The sequence below is a fragment of the Ptiloglossa arizonensis genome, chromosome 12, assembly GCF_051014685.1.
Source record: "Ptiloglossa arizonensis isolate GNS036 chromosome 12, iyPtiAriz1_principal, whole genome shotgun sequence".
In the NCBI taxonomy this organism is placed as follows: Eukaryota; Metazoa; Arthropoda; class Insecta; order Hymenoptera; family Colletidae; genus Ptiloglossa; species Ptiloglossa arizonensis.
In genome coordinates, this window is record NC_135059.1 from 12,584,451 (window position 1) to 12,605,513 (window position 21,063).

Genomic DNA, 21,063 nt, shown 5'->3' on the forward strand with positions numbered 1-21,063 from the left:
CGGCTTGAAACTTTATCGCGGTCGTAAAACTGACGTCTGTCAAATGATACGCCACACCTCGAAACGGTGGACATATTGACGTCGATTTACGACCAAATCAAGACTTTTTAAACATCGAAATATCAAAATCGATGAACATCACTTTCGGTGTTATTAACCACTCTGCAATGCCTATTACAACTTATTACTGTCTAATAAATAATTGTTTGCGAACACAATATCTCTATATGAAAAGAATGAAAGAAACTTTCACCATTACGGAGTATAAAATACCACTGTCAATACAATATATATATATTTTTTTTTTCGAGGAGTTCATAATAATTTAATCATCCACTGTGTGTCTAGCGCAACGACCATCGCATGTAATATTGAATTCCTCGTATATGATAAATTCATAATTACTGTTAAATTTCTCTATTTATTACGTTTGTTTCACACGCCCACCGCATTGAATATCGCGTCGGAGAGCTCAGTTAACGAATTACGAATCGAATTCATTGACTCTCCGGAGTACGGTAACTCGTTTAACGATATAAACTTGATAGGGAGGGGGTGGGGGGCTGTTTGCCGTGTAATTCGATTTTTCAGCGAGCCAGTCACGCATATCGATGTTCATGCGAATGCGAACGCGTTCCGTTGACACGTTCCGTAATCGAGGATCTTCGTGAATAATTTAAAATTTATTACAACGCACAAAATTTATTACAATCGCGCATTGTTTGCCCTTTAAATTACAATTTTTCTTTACAGCATAGATGCGTAAACTTTTTCCGCTACGCAAGGTGTACTTTTCGGTTCATAGAATAAATGCACTTTCCTTGCAAGTGCACACTGCACAAAGAAACCGTGTATCGTCGAAAGCGGTTAGGTCACCTGAAAATTGGAAGATCGTACACGTCCGTAGAATCTTCTCGTACGGAATAATGGATACTATAAAAATACGTTAAAGTTTCGCTGTTGTAAATTATGGAAGCACGTGGCACTACGTTAACGACGATCAATTTGTAAAATAAATAGAGCGATCGCTCGATCGACGGTGCTGAATTTTGACAAGCTGGACGTTCTTAAATTTTCCACAGATCGAATACGTGTGTCTACATTAAATAATTCGCATCTCGCAAAGATCCAGACACGAATCTTTCGAGGTTACATTATTGTTATTATAACCCAGTACACGTAGCACTACGTTAAGAGTTCTCAATTTTCGTAAAGTAAAATTCGCATTATCGTGTCCGTAACGTTCAACTTTCACGAATTACGAGTACTCGGTACATACCTCAACAACGGTTCCCAGCTCGTAAAATGGAATCACGTAGTACTACGTTAAGAGCTTTCTTCGCGTTAAGAGTTTTACGAAGCAAGATACGTATCGTAGCGCAAACCGCGTCGATAACGTTTACGAATCGCAGTAGTTGGTGTCTGGTCTAGATTTCCCAGGATCAATGCAAAACAAAGCACGTAATGCTACGTTTAGGGGTTAGCTCAACTTGGCGTAGGGTAGCAGAAAACCGTGACACTGCTGGCTCCCAATTCTTACGATCCGAAATACAATTACTGGGTCAACGGTATCAACCTTTCATAAAGGTGAACCACGTAGTACTACGTTGCCGGTTCGGAAGCCACCGGAATTGTGTCTAAGAAGATATACGAACCCATATCAAAGGAAGATGGCCGTTGCAGTCGTCACGTTTAATTTCACTACGGGCTTAGTTTTACGGGGGTGACGATAAAAGCTCGCGGCTAGCCAATATACCAACGGGAAGAATGATCGCCGAGCGTGGTTAGCTGCACAATTTCACGAGGGATACTCCGTCTGGATCTTGGGTCCTGGATCCTTCACCGATGCACATAATATCACGATATTATGACTACGGTATATTCGCGTTCACGAGGCACTGCTTCTATCGAAAATAAATCCGTCTGGTCGTTGTTCATTCAATTTCGCGCCTATCAAGGTGAGAATTACGAATATTGTAAATAGAGTGCGCGTTTGATATTAATTTTAATCGCGAGAGGAGATTAAGCGCGACAACAAGCCACGTGTCCTGCTCCAATGATACTGTAAACACGGTATTGTCGCAATAAATGTGAAAACGAGATCCACGATAAATGTGAAAAAAAAGAGGTCCACGATAAGAGTGAAAGTGTGGTCCACGATAAATGTGAAAATATGGTCGACGATAAATGTGAAACGAAGTCCACGATAAATGTGAAAGTTTCCAGGAAAGGGAGCGGTCCTTCTCGAAGCCAGCTAAGCGGTTAATCATTAGCGATTAAAATAAGACCAAAGACGATATAATTTCTATCGTATTTCCTTATTTACTATACGATAAATGCGAAAGATAACAGGTTTTACGATTACGATAACTACGAATGCAAGAGAAGTTTATTCAACGAATAAGAAATATTTAGTTAATGTCGTTTGTCGATTAAGCAAATATCGTTCGAATTACGTCGAACATTTTGGCACATTTTAACCAGGAAGATCTTACAAATATGTTGACAAAGGTGTCAGAAACGAAACAAAAATGAAAAACAAATACACTCGTACTAACGTTGCGAACAATCGAGCGAGCATTACGGACAAAAGTGAGAAAACGATCACGCACGACGAAAGGAGCTCTTCGTTACGAAAAAATATCAATGCCCGGGTAGAGAAACGCTCGTGAAACCTACTTTCGCTAATCAGTCTAGTTTATCAACGAGAAACGTATCAGCTTCGGGAGGGGGGTGGAACGAGGTTGTAATGAAATTATCGGTTCCTCGTCGGGTGAACTTTTTAATTAAACGCCCGTGGAGAAAAAAAAAAAGTATGCGAACGAGTGAACTTCGACGAAAAGTTCCCCCGGCCGGTCTCGTGAAGCACGCGAACCTCCCCCGCCCCTCTTCCACTGCAGTCGCGAAAATATTTCCTCGTGGATGACGAGTTTCATCCGCGAATTCGTGCCGCGGGATCGCGGAAATTTCGAAATTTCTCGAACGCGGTCGCGACTTTTAATCCGAGTTCGAAAACTCCGTCAACAATTCGTGCAACAATACACCGTGGCCCGAATAAAATTTCTTTCCGACCGAGCCAGAACCCGAGGGAACGCGTTCTCGCTCGTAGCGAATTTATCTACCGCGACGACGATCGCGTTTCCGTGGCCGGAGACTCTTTCCGTCGATGCAAATTTTTTTCATGGATCCTCTCCGCTTTTGATGTCGTTTCGTTCGCTTTTCGTGTCGCTACCGATTCGAGGGGAAAGGAATCGAGTTTTCTCCCCTCTCTTCTCCTTTTTTGTGTTTTTTTACATTTCTCGGCGAGCGGACAACAATTTTCGTTTAATTTGTTCGCCGAGTGTGCGGAATCCTGTATCGTCCGGTTTATCCGGGTGCACGTTAAACCAGAAAAGTTGGATTCGGAGAAGAACGTGGGTACACCCACTGTACGTTTTCCGCATTCGAGGAAGGGAAATGTACGAATAGTCGACGAACGCGCAGAAGTACTTCTTGAGTATTTAATTGTCAATTTTTCGAATCGAACGTAGTGTAACGTTCTCAGTGTTCGTGACACGAAGCACGTAGTGCTCCGTCGATGGAGTATCACTCTCCTGGAGTGAAATATTCCTTGTAGATTACTGGTGGTGGTACGTTTTAATCTTTCGCAACTTAAAGCACGTAGTACGGTAATTTTGATCCTTGGGATCAAAATTTACATTTATAAAGGACCGAAACTCTACACATCTGTCGCCAGAGAGGAGACAAGAAAAACTCGAGTCAATCGCCAAAGTTCAAGTGCAACGTTAACGCGATCGTATTTAAAAAATTTTCGTTTCGTTTCTTCGCGAAGCCTTTATCAATATTTATTATTAAATTCCCAAGGACAAATTTTCCTCCTTTTATCAAGTATACGCGTTACGAATTATTATCACAAAAGTAGTATTTTACAATGTTTGTCAAATTTCGACAATGAAACTCCAAGTGGTCGGTACTGGGTACTTTCGTCCATGTTCGAGTAGCTTCGAATAATTTGCAAGTTCTTTCAAGAAAAACGAATACAAAGGAGACCTCTTTTGGACTATTTTTAATCGTTTATTGTTCATTCGAATCGCCACTAAGGAACTTTTCACCGCGTATAATGATAAATAATCCATGATCCGTTGAGAGTATTATCGCGAGGACACGGTGAGAAGCGAGAAAGTTTTTAGTTCGCGTTCACAGCTACCGCACCGATAAACGCGCGGCGTCGTCGTCGCTTTAAAGTTCGAGTCGAGGAAACGTAAAGAAAACAGTGGTGGGGGAAAGTCTTTTCAAGGCGTATCCTCGTTGAAGATTTCCACGATACACGGGCCAGACCGTCACTTCGACGAAACAACATCGTCGAAGTCCGAGCTCCTTGAACCTACGAATTTCTTTTATTTTCAATTTCGAGAAAAATTTCAAGTGCTCGCAGAAGAATTCACGGGAACGTTTCAACGTGCTTCGGCAGCGTTTTCCGTAACCGGTGATTCCGTGACACTTGGAATTAATAACACCCTCTCGAGTAGGACACGGCGAGCCGAAGCGGAAGCTAAAATCTCGACGAATTTCGCGACAAGAGGATCTACAAAACGGCGGATTCTCACGACAGGCTTAGCTGTACTTTTTATCGGGGTTACGATTTCCTCAGTTGGCTTACACGATTCCAGGAAAAGCCGTGGGAAAATCGGCAACTGCCGCTACGTAATCGGAGCGTGAAATCGATAAGAGGCGATCTCGACAATTATTTATATCGAAGGCGAGCTCGCCGATTTCGACGACCTTGGAATACATTGTCAAGGTCGACATTTTCAACTTTTACCGACTCCGACTTTAAATTTTCGAAATTTTTGCGAAAATACTCGGGGAAGATGTTTCGATAACTGTGTACGTCTTTACAACTGTCGTTTAAATTATTTTATTTAACAACGGAATAATGTAGAATAAATCGCAAATGAAACAATTAAATTTTACAAAAATACTTAGGGAAGATGTTTATCAAACGATATTACCATCTTTGGGGAAACAAAACGACGAAGCTAACAGCTCCAATTTCTCATCGAAACGACTAAACTTATCGAGCAACCTATTATTTGTAAAAGTAATAGCGAGGCACGGGAGTGCGCGACTGTACGCGATAAATCACGGCGGGATATTCGCATATAATAGGGGTCGGTCGCGAATTCGTTCCAGCAATCGACTGTTTTTATCTCGAGCTAAAAACCAGCCACGCGTGAACCATTCGATGAGAACACCGAACGAAATACACAAAGAGCGAGCACGACCGCGAGCGATTCTCGTATTACGGAGCTTTAAAGCTACTATATACCGTGTATCGGCGCGACACCAACGACTTTGGTATTTTTCATTATACTTTTCCGAAAAGTATAACCAATGAATCGGCGCGAATGAAAATGAAAACAAATACGAGCGTGTCTCGATTATTTTTACAATATTTGCCCGTTGTATCGAATTATTTTCGAAAAATTTCCAATCGCCTGGAATTAAAAACAGTTCAGTGTGGATTCCGTGTTTGGACATATTTTCCACGGGCAAACCTAGGTATTTTATCGATAATATTTTCGCGAATATTCCTTCCTGTTAGCCGCACGTGCAGTGCACATATACCGGGGTGATGTTCTATGTTTACAAAATCTACATATTTACACGTTTATAAAAAAAACGTAGATACGTTTAAAACTAAACGTTTAATTCCCTTTGAAAACACTCGATGCCAACGTTCGTTTACGAAATTGTGCAACAACGTGGATCGATCGCTCTTAACCTCACGGATATTTTATTGTTCTTCGTCATCGAATAAAATTGCTCGCACCGAATGTGAATAATGCGTAACGAAATTTCGGTAATGAAAAGGAACGAAGAATAATCAAGTTGCAAGGTAATAAGTAAGAGAAAGGTCAAGGGGATTGTAAATAATTACGGAACCCGAGTTTGCTCGAAAAAGTATTTGCATTCTGTGTTGTAAGGAAATTCTTACCTGCGAGACTGATTTTAATGAAAATTCGGTGCATCTAGAGCACAATAGTGCATACATAGAGAAAATGTTTTTATCCACTCGAAGGTTTCAATATTTTATTAATTTTTTTAATGCAACTTTTCTTGCGTCTTTTCTATCTTCCATATGAAAAGTTTTGCTCTATTTCAAATAATTGTATTCGAAAAATCGACGAGAAACTGGCACTGTAAAGGCTGATTTAGAAATGCCTGCAACGACTTTCATTTTTATCGTAACTTACAAAAGTTCATTTTACAAAAAATCTTCAATTTTTAATGCTCTGTCGTTCAACCGCAAAAGAAAAGTCTCCCAAAAGGACCGTATCGAAACAACGAAGTACCGACTATGTTGTTCTTTTCTCAAGCAACACCGACACGCTTCGCCTAATTTCCAACAACAACCGATCCCAAACACGCTTCTCTTTTACCCTGCACTCTCACGCTCGTTCATACCTTTTCGTTCCAATCCTTAACCTTTCTCACTCCGTGCATCTGGTCACGTTCGTTGAAAATTCCCCAGCCTGGCGCCATCTCAATTGCTCGTCTTTCGCACCTTAGTCCGTACACCTCGTGATTCAGTTAAACCGCTCTTCTTTCACGCCTCGAAAACACTTCACTCGCTCGTCTATTCCAAACACTTCACATTTTCTCCGGACCATACGCAATTCCCGTACCCTCCACATATGCGACCCAGTATGCTTTATATTTACACAAACTTTCATTAAAATCAAACTCGTAGGTCAGAGGAATCTTCTCGTAACTGTCCAAATAATACTTTTTTTCCCATCCACTTGTACACAATAATAATGTACGCTGCAAAAACAACGAGGATAGCGTAGACAAAATCACCAACAGAATCGGTTATTTTGTTCAATATTACACTTAAATTTCCCTCTCGATACGTCGCTGAACGTACGAGTACACCCTTCTCGATCGTTCACCGAGTCATCGCGTTTAAATTCCGGGGAAATTACCCTTTATCTTACGCGCGAGAACCGCCTCGATATTCCCCCGTTAAAACAATCGAATGCCTCATTAACGGGAAACATCCTCCTCGTTTAATTCCTTGTAGCAAGGGGTAACTTTCGGCGATTAATGCGGTACTTTGGTCGTTCGGAGCGAACGTATTACCACTTTACGGACGAGGATCGTCCCTGGTGGCTGCTGCATTCCGTGAACCAAGGAACCGAGCTTCCGCGGACCCGGCAAAAAGATCGAAAAACCTACGGGAGAATCCTTGACGCTTTAATCAACGACTTTTAATGAACGAATGGAATCCAAGCGCGCCTCTTTTTTGTGTAAACCCCGCTGTAATGGTCTTCCGGTATTTAAAATCCGCGAATCTCTGCCGTATGCAAATGACTTTCGCGAACGGTATGGGAATTCTAATTTTCTTCGGAGAATCTCTTTTCCAGCTCGGAGGAGCCGACCGATTTGTTTCGCAGTGCAAGCGCGAACAAAAATTCCCGGTTTAATCCACGGACGATAGTTTTTCATCCACGGACAAACACCGAGCGGCTGTTTTTTAATGCAAACAAATTTTGTCCACGTTCACGAATTGGCGGGAAGATGTACGCTGGAAGAAACGTATTTTTTTTCTTTTCAGCGACGGTCTACCACCACTGGAGAATACAAGGTGTCCCGATTCTCACCGGTCGATTTGAATTTCCCGCTATTTCTAAAACGTCGAATCGATCTACCCGATACTCGACACGTGTCATCTAGACGGGTGGGAAATTGTTACTCGCTTGAACAGCAGCTCAGCGAGGCGTTGTTTATCTTGTAACGAACTATCACCTTTTCAATGCACAATCTGATTTTAACAATTCAATTGGTAGCAACTTGAAAGAACCAATTTTTTTTATTATAAACGTAAAGAGTCTGTGGTACATTAAATCTCTTTTGGTTGATCATTGAATAGTTAATTGAATTTCGTACGTAACGATAATTACACGACGATTGACGAAGCGAACATGGAAACCGAGTATTTGATTCCTAAAAGTTAGCCGAGAACTTTCCAACTGATTGTATTCCATTTGTTATTTCGGTGATTTATATATTTAAGCGCATCAGGAGATTATAAAGGATTATTTTCATTCTGATGCACAGTATTCAGATTACAATAGATTTTATAATACGATTTCACGTATCTAATACGCTACACGTAGTATTAAAGAAGTTCTTTTACTTTTCAAATCTCGAAACCTTAGTCAATCTTTGTAATAATTCACCACGGTGAACTATTATCTGCGACTACGCGGAGTTTGCTTTGTTCGCGGAAAGTATCGATGCTCGAAATTTTGAAACAATAGCACAATCCGGATAAAATTGAATCGCGAGGAATGAATCCGTTGGCAAGGAGAGTTGTGCTCGTTGCACGTAGCAAGGGGTCGATACAAAAGGTTTCCTTCGCACAATCGACTAACAATAAGAAACATCCTGCATACCTACGGTAATTTGTCTCCTGCTGAGTCTTCGATTTCCTTCGACTGGTCTAATCGCTTGTTCTTCAATTGCAGATGTTCGAATCTGTCTGCTTCGTTCCCGATTAATTCTATTGTTTCAGTTTCTCGAGATCGATGCTGAACCGTACCAAATGTATTTTTGGCTCGAGATCGTCTTCGAGGAAAGATTTTACCGTAGATGCGACGATATAACGCGTTTATGAACACAGTTTGTATTTACAACGCGTTTACAATCAGATTTTGTGTTTACAATGCATTTATAATCAGATTTTGCGTTTGAAACGTGTTTACAAACAGATTTTGTGTTTATAACGCATTTATACACATGTCCTTACAACTTTCGTCCTTAGAACGAGTACAATACATTTCTAAAGTCGGATCATTTATTTCTGAAACACCTGTAGACCATAATCTCTGAATTTGCTCCGAATCAGTCACGAACACACTCCCCTGTAACATACTCCAGGGTCATTGAAACATGCAACGTTGTTGACATTGTGACTAATTACCATTATTTTGAACGGGCGACACAGTTTCGTTAACGCGACGTTGTAGCTCGCAGAAAAATAAATACGATCGCGAAGGATGTATCGACACTCGAACGAGCTCGAATAATAAAAATCGTGTTCGAAAAAGCTGAAGAGTGCACGTAAAGGATCTATACAAAATTTACGATCGCGTACAATTTGCAAATATCTATGGATCTGTTTTATGTCGAAAAGTGTTTGAAACGAAAGTACGTTTACAAACATTCGAAACATTTACTACTGAAAGTGCAAATATACAGTAAATATACGCAAGTTAATGGTAATCGTTTCGAACGTACATCCATTGAAGTAAAATATGCAATTTTATGCAGGTTGCATTCTGCGAACCAACTGCACGGTAGAATTTGTTTTTTCATTTTTCGCGAGTTTACAGAATCGCGTTGGCGATGGAGCAAAGACCAGTTTTCAAAATTTTCGAGATCGAGAAAATTTTTGACAATTTTTACCAAAAACTACCACCGCAACTCACGTTAGAACTCTCGTTATCCGAATCAATGGAAAAACAAAACTGTTCGGTTGAAGGTATTTTTGGGAAAAATTCTCGTTTTCGACAACAACCACTCCGCGTATCGGGAAAACGAACCTCGAAAACTAAAAATTAAAAATTAGTACAATTTTTTCCTATCGATTCGGTGCATTTTTCTATCGTACTCGTGAAACATTACGGAACGATATAAAAGGATCGAAAACGTTGCGTCCGCGAAAAAGAAGTTCAAGGTATTTGGATTAATTTCTTTTGGAAGATCGTTGTCGATCCGATTTCGTGGAACGTGTAAACGAATTCCTTGTGTGAATGTTTCTTTCCAGACGAGTGCCAAAAATGGCCACTTTCGAACGTTGTCCTTTCGATGCTCGCATTTCACCTTTACGTAAGTGTTACTTCGGCCATTAACGGCGAAGTTTAATGATTCGCGCGCCGATTGGCGGTTTGCCTGAACGAGGCGAATTAACATACTTGATGCTCGCTCCCTGTAACCGCTGGTTTACCGTGTTCACCGCAGTTCGACGCCACTATCGATTCCGCGTCCACGAGAATTACGAACATCGCGTCGTTCCTGTTTGCCTACCGATTCTCCACAGGCGCATTAGGTGAATTATCCTACTTGGTCCTTCGCTGGCAAGAATTTCTTAACCTTGTTGCGTGCCTCGGGTCTCTCTCGACCCACGCGTCCCATATTTTTTGTACAATTAAAGCCATTACAGTAGACGCGACTAGACATTTATATATTTTCTTAGGTCCTCCATAGGCATGTAAGGTGAATTATTATTCTTGGCCCTTCACTGGGAAGAATTTCTTAACTTTGCTGCATTCCTCGGGTCTTTTTCGACCCACGCGTCCCATATTTTTTGCACAATTAAAGCTATCACTTCAAATATGCTATATAGGCTATCAGTTTCTTTCAAAACTTGGCCACGTTTGATCGTTTAGCCCAGAATTTGATTCCAGAATAAAAAATTCAAAAACGGGAAAGAAATCATCGATCTTGCCATCACTTTTTGCACAATTCTCCATACCGATCCAACTCCGCGAAATTTGTCAATACCGTTTCAGTTACGTCTTCGTTAAAATCAAAGCAAGTAGAAAAGTAACGAGTCGCGATTGATTGGTAAGATTTCGCCGGAGGATCCTCCATAGTGAAATAACACAGTATCGGAGAACGTAATTTTTTTTCCCCGTTGGGATCGTTTGTGTTTTGCATCATTCCCTTGGAGAAGCTATACACGGGTTCAGCTCTCGTAACTCGCTGCCATTAGAGGAGAAACGCAGAATAATTGAAGGGTGAGCTACAAACGCCAATAGCTCGACCATGTTTCGCTCGCTTCGGCCGAGTTCGGAGAACGTCCACGGAATCGAGTGGTTCCATTCAGTCGTTCGAGCTGATCGGACACTGCTCGGCACTTCAATGGCCTTTCCATTATTGCGTTTCTTTTTGATCACCGATGCACGCTCGAACTCGTAATTTATCGAATTTAATTTCCGTCCGGACAAATTACTCTTGTCGACACGACACAGTGGAAAGTAAAACGACAGAAAACGAACAAAGGAGCTTACTCAAAATCGACGAAATTTTCAGAACCTCGGCCCACGTAGAGATTTCGTGCAACTTTTAGACGTTTCGTAGATGTACACGACACGAACACCTGTTTTCAATTTTCGTCTAACACGTGACGGAACAAGAGTAGCTGAAAGTTACATTCTCAGAGAATCGAGATAAATACACAATTTTTACACGATTAAAGATAATTTAACGCAATCGATGTATTCCACGGTTATATAACGATATTCCAAATATCCTGACACGAAAGGAAGATAACAACGATCGAATCGTAAATCTTCGATCGACAAATGACAGTTACCTTACGACGGTTGTGTCATCTGTTTTACGAAAGCATAAAATTGTCATTTTCACAGTAAGATTGTATCTTTGGAGGACCGGTCGAAAAATAAATTTTGATGGGGGAATATATATATATATATATATATAAAAAAAAAAAAAGAAAATACTGCACAGTACTCGACGATTATACAGCGATATTCGAAATATCCAGGCACGAAAGGAAGATAACAGCTATTGAATCGTAAATATTCGATCGACAACGTTCTAACAACGACGATAAAAATTGAACGTCGGTTCTTGCCGATGCAATTGTAAATCCGATTTATATCGTTGAAAGAGACATCGTTCGCCTCGTGTATTTACAAAGAATGTAAATCATAGTGACGAGATTTACGATGTTATCATTGCCACGCAAATATCATTATTCGTCCTTTTTCTCGGCGCCACCCGTCTTTCGTTACTCCGTGAGTAGTGTTTCTAGTCCGAGAAACACGAATGCATAAACTGCATTTTCGTATTGACGTGCATTTGAAAAATGCGATCGTTAACGTCGCATTAACCGATGTTTCGTCGAACTGGAGCTTCGACGGTGCGCGAACAACGACACATCCGTGCTTTCGTCGGTTTAATTCCCTCGTCTCTTTGTATAAATATAACGAAATAAACGAATCGTCTTACCGAGTAGAAGAAATGGAAAATAATTCGAAATGATTCGATATCGAACTTTTTTGCGTGCACTTTTCCATCGATCCGAAGAAAAAAATTGTTGAGAAATATTTCCTTTCCTCAAATTTTAATTTTCGTTCGACCTGAGTGCAAGTATTTTAAAAATTGTTATATAGTATACACAACCATTTGATCGTATTCTTACGAAATAATGGAAAACGAATAGCTTCGAATTAAACTGCATACGGCTCGGCTCCCTTGAAAATGAATTTTTTCGAAGGAGAAGCGAAGATTCCTTTCACTTTGGCTTGCTTTCGCACGAAGAAGCGATTCTAATAATTAAAATTTAAAACAATTACTAATTTCATCGTTCATAGAGTATCTAATCTTCGATGTATCGACGGTAGTATACCAATATTTCGATCACACTTCGAATTTTTTACTTTGAATCTCGCTTCGAATTTTTTACTTCGAATATCACCGGATGGTACGTAGAGATTGAATCCGGATTTTAAAGCTACACTTCTCGCAATGGTTACAGTTTAATTAAAATGGCCCGACTGCGAGTTATTAATGAATTCGCATTCAAGTATTTCTTCGTCGACGATACTCGAGATTTCGTCCCATTTGTGTAGCGGTGACGCAGCTTCTCTACTTATTTGTACTGTTTGCAATTTACTCGAACGCCGCTGTCTCCTAACCGAGAACTTAAGTCTGGATCTTTCGAGCCCCCCCTTTGTTCCTTTTTGTCTCCCCGGTTCTCCTGGTGCATATTTTAGCGTTCGTCCGCGTTGCAAATAATTCCTTCCGTTGTATTCGCTTTTTCGAGCGTCGTTTCGCGAATAAGTTGAGATTACCTCTTGCGTCTCCATTCGTGAAATAAATACTTCCGTCGAATGAGATCGGTGAACACGGTTATTAAATAATACTTTATGGAAACTTGCGAAACGAGAGCGATGCGAGCATTCTCCGATCGCGATTGAAACACCACCCGAAGAATTTACTTCCGTTCGATCCAGATTCGTTTACTCGATGTTCCTGTTCGCGTTCGATTCACAATTTATACTTATTCTTATATTTTCAATACCTTAACAAATATTGGAAAAAAAACACGGATGAACCGGTTTCGATAAAAAATTTTACCGAATTGTTATCTTCCTATCTACGCGTACCGATAGATGAAAAAACCGGTAAATTTACAGTTTCCAATCACAATCTTCCCTTCATTGGTTATCGATTTTTAAATATATCGTTGACACGCTTTTACGAGTCACTGAAAACTCTACGAAACATTACGATCGATGAATACGATTGTCCTTCCGCTCAAAGGACTCGATGACACGATCGAGGAAAGTATCACTTGGCAATTGTCTTCGGATCGTGACTTTACGTTGCACCGGAGCTGCTCGGGATCTTGACAAAACCGAGACGATATCTGGAATTTGTCAAGATCCGGAAATTTTCTAGAACCTCGTGTCTAAGATCCAGATCCCGAATGTAAAGCGAGTATTCCGAATGCAAAGCGAGATTTCGAATGTAAAGCGAGATCACGAACGTAGCTGGAATCTGTCGGTTTCCTCGAGACACGAGCACACGATTCTCGCGAAATCGAGTAACGTAAACCGAAATCTCGAATTTTCCTCGATCGTTCCTACCGAGCCTCACGAACGCACTTCGAGCAGTCCAAATGTTTCTTTCCATTAACGCGAATATTTCGAGCAACAACGACACGCACCGATTCGTTCGATTGCGTTACGACGATTGTTCAGTTTATTTGCGAGTTTCAAATGATTATAAAGGGAGGACAAGTTTGAAATATCTTGCACGAAATTCAATTTAGGGAATTATGGAATTATCTACCTTAAAGTAGATCTTGTACCTTACTATTTGTTTTCCGAGCATTACGAATATGCAAAAATATGTAACAATGGTATTGGTGTGTCGCAAGTGTGGCTCGAGTCGAAATTCTCTGTGTAATATTTCGACCTAGATTCGTGAATGAGCCGAGGAGTTAGGGGCGAAAGATTGTGAACTTTAAATACGTCCGTTAGCCTTCTCTCGCTTCTCTCAGCCTCGAAGAGGAACTTATTTCCGGTTCTTCCACTTTTAGGCCAAGATAAGGCCGATTACGATTCAAGCCTGGTCAATCCACTCTGGCTAGGACTTATCTACAGAGTGACCAATTTTAATCTATAAACGCACATACCGCGGAAATTATATTAAAACGAAAACAATTGTTTCCAAGTGATTAATATCGTACGTAATAGCGTACGCTTCATCTAAAATGAAAAATTGTTCGTAATTCTCTACAATATTAATTTTTTACGTTTATTCAAACTTTTTTCCTACGTTTCAGTACTATCTGTCTTAAGAGTCCTGAACCCTTTTTTTTTAAACACCTTGTGTATAAATGTTGCATATTTTGAAAGAAACGAACTCACATTTATCGCGTGAATTATTAACGATATCGTAGGAATGATCTTATCGGCAAAGATTAAGCGAGGCAGTATATTATAGATGGGTTCCGTTGCATGTAGCGAATCTTCAAATCCCCTGTCAGATATCATCAAGAATGACTGACAATCGAGAACAATCATCCGGTAAATAACGTCTATCCTTTCTTGTCTCTTATTTAGCTAATGCGCGAATGTCTATTTACTGTCACAATTATGAATCTGTTATATCCCCTCACGGATTAACGAACCTCGAAAAACGCCGTACCGTTGCTGATGTTTTATTCATATAAAAAGTTATCGACGAGTCTATTTCCTCACCGGACATTCTGCACCAATTAAATTTCCATGCTTCTGTACGTCACCGAAGAAATTATATCCTCTTTGTTATGTGGCCAATATAACCGTTTAAATCGATCGTTCTTAAATTCTAAACGTTTCGATTTTTCGGTGTCTCGTAGAGCTCTAAACCCACCGATGTGACGACGACGCGACATTTAAACCAAAAATAAATTACTATCGAATCAATGTTCGTACGTTTGTTTACAATTAAACCTCGATTTGAAGGAATCGAGTCCGCCCTACCGCCTTGAATCCGAAGTCGGTCGAGAATTTGAAAGTGACTGGCCCCGATGCGATAATAAAATATTGTATATTTTTTATTCACACTTATGTATTTATTATTAATGGAAAATACCATTATAATGCACTCTGCACTATATCTATGCACTATATCTATGCACTCTACATAGATAATAAAGTCAGGAACTTTATTGACTGTAGATAGAATAGTGTTATCGAGAGTTAGTGTTACGGTCGCGAGGGTTACCTATATCCGAACAGGGAAACGGTAAAATGTTCGCGAATCGGAATACGAACATTAATTCACGGTTGTCTAAGAAGTTGCCGGAAAGTTAACCGCACCAGTTCCTAGAACTGATATTACCGAGTTAATTGTATCTCACTCGTTCTCGGTGTTTCTGATGGCGTCCGCAAACTCGGCTCGTGTTTGTGACAACTTCTCAGACAATGCTACATTCGCGAATAAAACTTAGTTAAGTGGACGTATTGTTCCGAGCCGGGGAGAAAGACAAGTGGGGCGGTACAAGAACAAGAAAGAGCGATCGCGTTGATAAATCGTGAACAATATTTTCAATTTGTATTCGTGCGTGCAAATAAAAGCGTGAAAATATTCTTACGTACTTAACGCTAGAAGAGCGACGAATACTTTCGTCGAGGTTTTACGTAATAAAAAAAATTGCTGAGAATCGCTGTTACTTTAACGTTTCTCGTCCCCTTGAACGGAATAGTAAATTGCGAATTTCAACCGGTGATGTCACGGTGGAAACGATTTGGCTCCCCGTCGATCGATTCGGAGCGTAAAAACAGGAAAATCCATTAAGGAGTCGCGTTTTCACTTTCGATTCCCGAACCGAGGATCCTGCTACTGGTGGCTGCGCACAAAAGAGCAATTTATTTCCTCGAGCGTTCATTAGCAACAGTGGCGTGGACCTCGCTCGGTCTTTCCATTGGGTAACGTTCAGGCCTTCTTTTAATGAAATTGCTTCAACATTATCGCCGAGCGATCTCCTCTAATAGCACGGTGAGAGTGCATCCGCCGTTTCCTCGAAATTTTTCCAACCCCTCTCCCACCCCCACTTACACTCTTCGTTTCGCACGAACTGTATTATCCTCGCTTATCCCGGGTAATTGCTCGCGATTTAAAACGCACGCGGTGGCTCGATTATTCTGTTGTTTTTCCAAGAAGATTCCCGAAGGTTGATGCAATTTCGATAATTGGCTCGGGGTTGTCGTTGCTTCGCTACGTAGACGAAACGAATCACGAATCGGGGCCAATTTTTTTTTTTTTTTAGTTTTTTTTTTTGTTTTTTGTTTTTTCTCGCAATGATGTTCAACGGTATGAAATTGAACGGAGTCACCCTCGACGGGATTGTCCGAAACAAACGAATCGAAATTGGGTATTGTTTCCGACCTGTGTAGAAACACGGAACGATATCTGGATAAAGAAATTATCGCGCAAGTTTGTACAAATAAATACAACAACAATCAGCGCTGTTCCCTGAAAATATAGCCGCGGTAATTGCCGTTAGTATAAACGGAACATACCTGTTCAAATAGAGTAGCTGTTTAGCGGAACGGGAACCACGCACCGTGCGTGGCTCAATTTACTTCCCTTTGTAAGATGCATGGTGCATGTCGCTAATGACGAGACACAGGTTATAGCTGCAGTGTGTTGCAGTAATGGCGAGAGATGCGCAATATCCATTACAATAGCGGCGAATATAGCCACGGAAATGCTGAAAGCATTAATTGTGGCTTTAAGAACACCGATAACAACGAACGAATCTCTACCGACAATAATGCTAATCGTGATAGGAGTAATCGGAGGGAGTAATGGTAGGAATAATAGAAATAACGGTAACGAGACGGTTGTAGCTGAAGTGTTAGCGATCGCAACAAGTGCGGTGGCATTGATAACAAGGTAGATAATTGTATATATTGCCAATTAAGTCGGTTGTGGCTCTTGTCGACGAACAAGCAAGATGGCTGCAACCACCGCCAAGTGGGATAGGTATAATTGTCGCCGAACGAGGTAAGTGTGGATGTCGTCAAGGTGGATAGATACGATTATCATTATGCACGATAAGTGCAGTTGTTGCCAAGTAAGACGGTTACGTCTACCACCGAGCAATGTACCTACAACCGATAATGTAGCTATGTAGCAAATAAAATACACATCGTGGACTAAAATTGGTAGAAACGAGGTCAAGGAGATTTTGCTGCCCCGTACGAGACGAAAATATAGAACAAGAAAATTGCATCGGAGACTTCGTTTTCGAGAGAGGTGCATTTAAAAATTAACACAGTACGTGAGCACGTAACCAATGACTTGCGTTACGGATTTCACTAAAGACGACTACTGCGATCGTTTTTGCATAGAATGAAATGTTAAGTGTTTTTCGATGTCAATACTTATCCAATAAGGGCGCCTTCTAATTTATCAATGGACTGTGAATTTTATGTAATTACGGTTCATACGAGTGTAGTAGAATATGCTAAACCTCTTCAAAATGTGCCACGTATGAGTATCGATACATCGATATTATTATTCATGAAATATATTCTGCATATATTTTACACGTGTTCCCAAAATTTACATATACAATATACGCAGAAAATTCAGAGTCTAATTATGGCCTCCGACCGTCACGTGGACTGTTCAATTTGCAATACCAACATCCCGCGAGGAGCTGGTTTAATTAAGTATATTAAGTGTTTCCAAATGTCTCCGTTTGGGGAGAGTTTGCGCTGCAATGTTAATTAACATAATTGCTGGCTATATTGTTGACAAAGGGGCGCGTTTGCAACGGTTGCAAATCAATGTTGTTACAGTGCCAACAAGTACGAAGCAGTTGTGATGTAACGGTAGTGAAAATAGTATAAGATCAACAACAATGGAAATATATCTATCTTTAAAGATCGATGAATCGACTTGTCACTTTTCCGCCGTGAAGTAATCTCCTGAATCATTTTGGAACAATTCCTCGTAAGGTAGCCATTAGCTACATTGTTAGCAAGAGGAACAAATTTGTGTCGATAGCTACCAGCTATAATGATAGCAAAAGGAACAAATTTGTATCAATAGCTACTAGCTACATTGGTAGCAAGAGGAACAAATTGTATCGTTAGCTACTAGCTACATCGGTATAAAAAGGAACAAATTTGTATCAATAGCTATTAGCTACAATGATAGCAAAAGAAAGAAATTGATATCGATAACTACAAGCCACATTGGTAGCAAAAGGAAGAAATTTGTATCGATTACGAATCGATGTACCAAGCACCGACAAGTACGGCTACGAGCAACAGGTCCAACGATAGAGTAAATAATACAAGATCAACGATGGGAATACTAGCTGCCCCGGCATTGTAACCAAGCTATCGTTAAAGATCGATGAATCGTTCCCTCGCCCCTAACCTACGAAGTATCCTCAGGAATTGCTTCGAGGAACGGTTCCCCGAGTGTCTCGATTCTCCCCTTCCGAACGTCAAAGCAACTTCAAAGCTCCGGCATGGAAGTTCGCCACTCACCCTCTGCCGAATCTGGTGGCTCGGCTCGAGCTGTCTCGTCGCGTCGCGACGCCGACAGACGAAAGCATTCGGTTTCGGTAAGAGAAGGTAACCGACCTTTATCGCATAATAAATTGACGGCTCGATCGATAGCTTTACGTGTACGGTACGTCGCTGTTTGACACCGGGTACTCCATTATGACAACCGCGGGCACGGTTTTCGATACGCGTGCAATGTTCTCTCTGCGGATGTACGAATTTCGGCCAATTACGCGACCCCTTCGCTCGATCGCGCGGGAATAACTCGGCAAGTTTAAGCTCGTTGCCCTGGCTGTTCGTTTCGATGCTGGTCGGTCGATCGAAACTTCAAAAGACGATTGTTCGTGAACGCGCCATTAGAACGATGTTATAGCGGTTGTTCCGCGGATTACACGGTCGTTTCGCGAGCACTAGACGCAATTCCTATCGGTGTCTTCGTTACCTCTTCACGCTACGACATTATCCTAACTGTCTCGTTACGAACACCGTACAGTCAGGTTTCGTCGCACCAGTGGAACATCGGCGCGCGTTTTAATAGAAAAATCGACGGAGGTTAATTTATTAATATTTCATCTCCGAGCTTTGCAATATTTGGCTCTCGTTACATTATGCACGATCCTGATCTTGTAATTGTATCGGTTTTTTTTTTTGAAGTTATAATGGACAATTATTGAATTACAAATATTATTATACAGAGTTGGTTACTGGATCACCCTCTCGGTGTCCAAAGGCTGATTCGAAAGAACTTGCAACGACTTTCATTTTCTTTACAACTTCGTTAATCTTGCGAGATACTTTTCAAATACTTTTTCAATCCACCGTATACACACTTGAACGTTGAATTAGGAATGTAAAAACGATGAAACAAGTTTGTACAGACGTGTACCCTGTTTTACTTTGTTCTAAGATTATAGTCGTTTCTGTACTTCGATAATGTGCAACTGCTGCTCACCTTTGTAAGAAATGCTAAAAATAGAATTCGATTACCGTGTATCGCTAAATTCGAGTAATTTTATTTATAAAACAGATTTAGAGACATCAAGGACTTATCGATCACCGTGTACAGGCAGTTCGATTGAATCGGTTACGTATACCACTTACCTAATTCCGTTTGCGATTAATAATTAACAGGGTAGAAAAATGGTCGTAATTCGAGAACAAGGATAAATCGGGCACATCTTTGCATAAATTTCCTCCGCTGTTCACGTGACCCTGAAACACTGCCGATGTAGGTTCCACGTGTTTGCAATATAACCGATCGAAATTCTTTAAAATTCAAGAAGACGTGTTTTCGTTCTTCGGATAATTCTAATATCGACCGGGTGAACGTTTAATTGACAAATACAATGTTGTAATCCCGTTATGCGTTTAACTAATCATGTATTCGCTATCTAGTAACGGTTTCACAGCTTGAACATTTTATCGTCAAACGAATTCATCCTGATTGGCGGATCTAGTTTCTGTTTGATGAATTTATCCGTGCGAGAGAATTTCATCAGTCGTCGACTGTACTCGATTAAATATCGAATTCCAATCAGTATGCTCAGCATAAAATGATACGTTCTCCAGCGTGTCGGATCGGCGTAATTGATTATGTTCCTTGTCAAGATAAAGTCAATGGCTTTATTAATGCCTGTCGTTCCATAAAATTGTACCAACGCTTGGCAATCATGGAGTAGGTATAGCAAATTATATTATGCATCGATTAAAGGGAATTACAAGGATGCGAAAAGAAAGGTCATTTTTGCGATTTACCTTCGAGCTCGGTAATTACTGTTTTATTGAAAATTATTGACGTATTAAAAGTGAATACTTCGGCAAGTAAAATAAACCAAGAACGATTAAAAAATATGAATTTTATTTAAAGTTATCGGTCGAAATTGATCGTTCGAGAAAAACTTTGCTTCGCGATTAGATTGCAATATTTCATTTTTCTTTTTGTTAACATACAGTAAAAAAAAAAATAAAAGAACGACGAAGACTTACGATCGGATGATATACAATATGTACGAGTAACAAGTTGTTTAATAAGTTTGGTCGTTCAATAAGAAATGGAGCTATTAGGTTCGTCGTTTTATCGTTATTGAAACGTGGTTTCAAAATAATTGTATCGAAACCTGTCAAACAATGCGTCGGTGTAGTTTGACACGCTCTTGAAAGTATTCAATAATTTCGTTATTCTTTTCACAGTCTCGAAACGAAACTTTAATCGTATATGCGATAGGATCGATCGAATAACCGAATTTGATCGACTCGTATTTTCCAATTAAAGAAAGAAAATATTCTTTACAGGGGGACGAGCGGAATAGACATAGATTTACGCAGATTGGACATAGATCAGTGTCCTTTGCCACCAGGATCCACTCAGCTGAACATATTCGCAGCCAGCGACAAGTGCAAGAAGCGGACAACCGAGGTCAGCGATTAATTAAACATTTTAACATAC

The 21,063-nt window shown here is 40.5% G+C and overlaps 1 protein-coding gene across 1 annotated transcript in view; it reads left to right on the forward strand.

The window, feature by feature from the left end:
• The window catches only part of LOC143153538 (metabotropic glycine receptor), a 203,546-nt gene that overhangs the window by 67,938 nt on the left and 114,545 nt on the right, over positions 1 to 21,063 (forward strand). Inside the window, exon 3 of the mRNA XM_076324882.1 lies at positions 20,910 to 21,033. Within this exon, the coding sequence (XP_076180997.1) occupies positions 20,910 to 21,033 (124 nt within the window). The remainder of the gene's footprint in view (positions 1 to 20,909; positions 21,034 to 21,063) is intronic.